The 6,323-nt window shown below is 45.6% G+C and overlaps 1 protein-coding gene across 1 annotated transcript; it reads right to left on the bottom strand.

Moving 5' to 3' along the window:
* LOC106608796 (uncharacterized) lies at positions 1-5,507 on the bottom strand. Its single transcript, XM_014206944.3, has 19 exons — positions 5,369-5,507; positions 5,228-5,283; positions 5,017-5,106; positions 4,636-4,763; positions 4,278-4,421; positions 4,106-4,177; positions 3,833-4,009; positions 3,504-3,600; positions 3,077-3,300; positions 2,744-2,897; positions 2,448-2,659; positions 2,141-2,258; positions 1,762-1,967; positions 1,552-1,669; positions 1,276-1,445; positions 654-751; positions 429-544; positions 202-346; positions 1-95 (listed from the first exon to the last, which is right to left on the bottom strand). Exons 1-19 carry the CDS (start codon positions 5,389-5,391, stop codon positions 89-91), a joined length of 2,355 nt encoding a protein of 784 aa, XP_014062419.1. The 5' UTR covers positions 5,392-5,507; the 3' UTR covers positions 1-88.
* Between the last annotated feature and the right edge of the window lie 816 nt (positions 5,508-6,323).

Consider the following 6,323-nt stretch of genomic DNA (forward strand, 5'->3'; position numbering starts at 1 on the left):
TGATTGTAAGAAAATATTTATTAAATACCAGACTTATTTATATTCAAAAATAACACCGCAATCCCTCCCAATTCAGTCAGTGGTTTCATTAGTTCCTGTGGAGAGAATAAAATAAAGTTAGGCCTCATCTAGAACAGACTTCTCCATATCATACCATTGTATGGAAGGTGACTGGGGTCTGGGCCTAAGTGGTTAATTTACCGGTTGAAGACTTTGACATATTTAGCCCTAGGGTGGATGCCAGGCATTTCCCTCCCAGGACTCAGGCCTGTGTTGGAAGTAGCTGTGGACGTCAATGGTCTTCTGGTGGTGGTTAAGGTAGTGGGTGGAAAGGTGGGCTGAAATACTTTGATTGGACAGAGAGTCAGGTGTAAAAAGCTGTAGCAGTTTTACCACCCTCTTTAGCTGCACGACAATAGAGCACTTACTTTTTACAGGAACTCTAGTCAAGATGGTGCCAACTCCTGGAGAGTCTGCGTCAAACCGCCAATATGCAAACAGCTTGTATAGGTCACTCAGTGGATAGACACACCGCACTGTCACCCTAAAAAGAGAACTGAACATTAAAGCCGCAAGTGCCTGTAGTGAGAGTTAATAACTAAGGTGAATATTTATGTCAACCAATGAGGCAATAGATTAGTGAAGTCACGTACACAGAGGCAGTATCCCTGGTTTTGACTGGTTCTGTCGCAGATTGGATCGTGTGCTCAACGTTGATCTCATTTTCGTAGGTGACGTGCTGATGGTCAACCTGGAAGACAACAGGACGTCACAAGCCTGAATGTAATTCAATGACAATTAAACTGTTGCAAGCCATGTCTAAAAACTAATGTTGTTCCCTTGTCAGGCCTCATGAGAAACAGACATCGGTGAAAGTCTGAATATTTAAAAATTCAGCCTTTATGCTGACGGATTGAGATGGAGGCTTGCTAATCTCATGGACCGATTCTGCGCATGAACCAATGACGGGATGGAATGCATTGATAACAGCAGTAGTTCCGGTGTTTGTTTTTCTTGCAGATTGTTTGGCCGCATCAGGATAGGGGCGAAAGCGGTGCTTGAACGATTGATGGTAAACATGTGAAATTAGGGGGACTTTAGCTGAGACGTCACACTAGAAGTGGCAATGTCTAAGACGTATGTACCCAGAAAGCAAGTTCAGTTCTGGGTTACCAGATAAGATGCTGACTGGAACTTTTATTTGAAGTAGTCACTGGTAGGGCCAGTCACTTGATCCTTTTAATGATTAAAATGTTATGGGTTAGACAGTTATACCTGGACCCTGGTACCACAGGTATGGAGTCCAAAGCTAAAGAGAACCCTGGTGTCATCTGTCTCTTGAGGCCTGCAGGTAGAGTCCAGGAGGAAGGTTGCGTTGGGTTCAGCTCCAGGGATGGCCAGAGCCACATCAGTAACCACTGTCAGCACCCCTTCAGTGGAACACACTAGAGAAAGTTGTTAGAGCTGGGCTAGAACAAAGGGAATGAGCAACACCATAAACAGTCAGGCAATAAATTAAGCTGCAGGCAAAGTTGAGGCACTAGTAGTTACCTATGACCTCAGTAGTCTGGAAGAGACAAGCCTTGGCCAAGGAACTCGTCACCTCCAAGGTCTTGGGAAGTCTTGAGTGAATTTCAAAAGAGCCGTAGAACTGCTTCAAATTGATGTCCTGGAGAAAAAAAAGGTACATTTTAAATCAATATAACGCCTACTTTACCCAACGACAAGTCAGTTTAAGCACTTGCCCAATGAGCATCTCACCTTATAAGTGTAGCCAACAGAGAAGAGGGGCACTTCCAGGGTCAGACTCTTGCTGTCATTCTGCATGATGTAGCCCCGCTTGGCTGCCAGATTTGGGGTCAGAAGGTAAGGGCCAACACCCACCTCCCACAGGTAATCAAATGGCTTATGGCCCATAAGGAAAGTGATGCTTTCCTCATTGCAGACACCATTGAAGAAGGGAGGAACTGGTGAAGAGAAGAACGGCCCAATAGTGCCAAGATAACATCAGGGGTAAACAGTGGTAGATCCCTGGGCTGCATCCACATTAGGCAGTGGTCAGAACCAGAAGGCTAGGAAGACCATCGTGAGGAATGTCACTTCCAGCCCAGGTCTCTTAATAAAGTTCAATTCAACTTACAGACATCATTGAACTGAGCCACAACTGAGGCCAAGTAGTAGTAGGGCTCCTCTTGAGGCAGGATGACCAAAGTGTAGTTGATGTCCAATGAGAACTGAAGAAGCCCCTCGGTAGAGTACTATGGATATGAACACTCATTGAGAAACAAATTCTTACATCAACATACTAGGAGTGAATCTCAGGTCCCCAAAACCCATTGCACAAAGTTTGAGGGGAGGAACCGTGGATCTCCTCCAATGAGAAGTCATGAGGAAATGCTGAGAAACCACAGTAGTTCATTAAAGAGTAAATATAAATTGTTCTTTACCAGCTTGTGAACAACAGCATCCTCAAATGGCACCCTGAGAATGTAGGCATGTAGGGTACTGTCAGGCTGGGGGACCATGGTTATGACGAGGCCACTTTTTTTCGCCTCTAGTATGGTGAAGTTCTGACCATTGAGCTTCACAGCCACCAGGTCAACATCGTAGGAGAGGTTCCCCAGGTACACAGTAAACACACGATCCTCAAGGACTGTTTCTGTGGTGGGCGAAGGACAGGGTCTTTAGCAACCATGACCATGGAGCTGAAGAGCCACTTTGGATTGGCTAGTAGAACTCTTACGGTTAATGATGGAGAGGTTCTGGATCAGAAGGGGGGTGTTCATGGGCCTGTGGAGGCGGAGTCTGGTCTCCACACCACAGTCATCAAGAAAGATTTGTTCATAGTAGAGACGGACCACATAGAACTCATGGTACATGTTGTCCATCACAAAGCTCTGGAAGAGTTGAAACCGTTATGAAGCATCTGCCATTAGGTTATATGCTACAAAGAAGAATATTGAAAATGTGTACAGAGGACATGAGTAACTGAAGCCATTTGCAGCTTCCCTACATCAGAATACAAGGTAAACTTCTGCATGTTAATGGTCAGATGTGGGCCTAGTATGCTAATGACTTTTCTGTATCCTCCGGCAGCGTTGAAGGGGATGCTGATCTGGACGGTGGTGTCACTGATGTCCAGGCTGTAGCCTCGCTCTGCTGTGATGGGCTCATCCAGGAGCTGCCCATCCACCCCCATTGTGATCTTGCTGCTCTCCAACCCAGAGAGGCCAGAGACCAGCGGGGACAGCAGAGTGGGGGTCTGCCAGACCAGCTGCACCCCATCATACATCCCTTCATCTGGATAGAGATTACAAGTGTTAGGACCCAATGAGCAACTCTTCCTTACCAACTGTGTGATCAAAACATCTCACTGATCTGAAATAACTTCATAGGTGAAAGTAGTATTTGCTGAATTGAGCCATCACTATTGCTTAAGACTATCCAGTCCCTTCAGATCTGAGCCTTGATTATGTGGGGGATGATATTTCCCTGGAACTTACTAGTGCTGCACGCAACAATCCAGTCCACCATCATTACCACCCATCTCTGCCTGGAGAACAGTATGGGATGGACCACCTCCACCAATGAGCCATTCACCTGGAATTAAAGAATGGATGAAGTGTCCTTGCCAACAGTACGAAAGGGGGCATTTCAGTAGCCCAAATAAGTGGCTTCCTTCCCATCCTGCATAACCAGGTTTGAAACGTTAAGCAATATAAGACCCTCTCGGAATAGAGCCGCCACTCTAGGTAGTTAATGTCAAATTAAGCAAGCCTGAAGACACACCCAAGACAAAGGAAGCCATTGAACAGGACATTTAAATCCTCACCATGGAGACAGACCCCATGACAGACCGTGGTGTGTAGGGTGAGCGGAACACCAGCCTGCCCTGGGTGAGGTGGAACACGTAGCCCAGCTCCCGAGCCTCTGAGAAGGACATGGGAATCAGCTCCTGCCCCTCCTGCTGGAACATCACCTGCCAGGTAGACGTGGCAGAGCTGTGGGCCTGATGGGGAACAAGAGACAGAGCAGGCATGGTGGTATGGGGACAAACTGGTGCAGCTCATCTAATTGAGAATTTGCCAAATAGCCTTAAGCTTACTGTAGCAAGGGCAGCAGTCCAGGCATCCGTTGTTGTACCATATAGACAGGACACATCACTCCTCATTGACACCTACAGGGTAACATAACAGATCACTCTCCTATAAGAATACACAAGCCCACCTCAACCTTAAAGAGCCCTGGATACACATTCTAGATCCATGTATCAGTACCTCCATATAGTTCTCCTCACAGCTGACTTCTCTGGGTGACCAGGGTAGAGGGAGGGAGCAGGTTGCATTCACAGTGTAGGTCGTTTCCACTCCACTCGCAGCAGTTATGATCAAGTTAAAGCGTAAAGTGAACAGCTCATCATCCTAAGACACAAAAAGCAAGACCTTCAACAGATACCTGGTAGCAATTTAACTAGAAAATATCTTTCAAAAGCCCTTCCCATGGGCACAGATAGCAATTCAATGTCTACTCCACATTGGTTCATTGTCATTTCATTGAAATGGAAATGTTGATTTATCCAGTGAGCCCATGGGTTGAGGCTTTGACAAGACTACAATGCACAGAAAATATATGGACCTGGTTGTCAGTGTGGCAGGAGAAGTAGGAGGCTCTGAGCTCAGCATGGCCAGGCAGAGGGAGGATACTGAACATGTAGCCACACTCTGACCCATACTGCTTAGTGATGGGGTGAACACCATCAGCATCTAGTTGGGGGTAAAGGACTGGGTCAAATCAAATGATTTGAATATGCTCAAGTAGAAATCTAAATAAATATCAATTTCTTCTTAAGTGGTCAGACAGGCACAGCAAGAGACTGAAATATACTGCAGGGAGAGACTTCCTGTCAGCACCAGCTACCAAACACTGGCCAAGACATGTTGAGATGCCAAGTTCATGAGCTGACCAAACCTGATTTCAGGCCCATTTGGCATCAGATAAGGTTAAAAGGCTACTTACCAACCGCTTCAAAGCGAGGTTCGTTCCCAGCAAATGAGAGTTGCGTTGTCACTAACAGGTATCGATCCCGACATGCAGTCTCAATGGCCCCTATATAGACACACAAGGTGAGAATCTGAAGGGTGGAAGCTATTTGATTCTGGCCAACGAGTAATACCAGTGTTCTATAACTTGTATAAAAGGCTAATCTGACCCAATTTAAGTTTCTTACCTTTTGGAAGGTCAGAACATCTTACACTAGGCCATACAGACAGGAGTATAAATACTCTAAGAAAAGCATAAGCACAGGTCAACATAGTGTGCCAGCATCAAAACACTTAATCAAAACATTTAAGCCCACCACCAAACTTACCCCAACCAAAACCCAAAAGCCATTGCTCCGTAGAAGTGTCTAACCCTAGCCAGGAACAGCTAGTAAACTACACCTGCTAGTTAACACAACATCAACTACCACGTGCTGACAGTATCCTAGACAAAACAACAGTTGATGAGTAGCATGTTTTCTCTCTGGCACTTTTATATGGGGGTGGTGCTGTGATTGAGGTAAATAATTAGCTAATTGGGTCACATGGTTGGCCAGCTTGCCAGAGCCTAGGGCTCGCAGCAAAATAGTCTGAACTGGATTCCTCTCCTCATCTTCTCTCCTTCCCCCTTTCTTAGGATGTGTTTTCCATCTCCACTGAACAACAATATAAACAGATCATGTAAAGTGTTGGTTCCATGTTTCATGAGAAATAAAAGATCCCAGACATTTTCCATTCGCACAAAAGGCTTATTTCTATCAAACTTTGTGTACAAATTTGTTTACATCCCTGTTAGTGAGCATTTCTCCTTTGCCAAGATAATCCATCCACTTGACAGCTGTGGCATATCAAGAAGCTGATTAAACAGTATGATTATTACACAGGTGCACCTTGTGCTGGGGGCAATAAAAGGCCACTCTAAAATGTGTCACAAAACACAATGCCACAGATATCTCAAGTTTTGAAGGAGTGCAATTGGCATGCTGACTGCAAGAATGTCCACCAGAGCTGTTGCCAGAGAATTGAATGTTCATTTCTCTACCATAAGCCACATCCATCCGGCCTCACAACCACAGACCACGTGTACGACGTTGTGTGGGCAATTGGTTTGCTGATGTTAACGTTGTGAACTGAGTGCCCATGGTGGCGGTGGGGTTATGGTATTGGCGGCATAAGCTACAGACAACAAACACAATTGCATTTTATCGATGGCAATTTGAATGCACAGAGACACCGTGACGAGATCCGTTGTAGTGCCATTTATCCACCGCCGTCACCTCCTGT

This window comes from Salmo salar, chromosome 07, assembly GCF_965601325.2.
Source record: "Salmo salar chromosome 07, fSalSal1, whole genome shotgun sequence".
Lineage (NCBI taxonomy): Eukaryota > Metazoa > Chordata > Actinopteri > Salmoniformes > Salmonidae > Salmo > Salmo salar.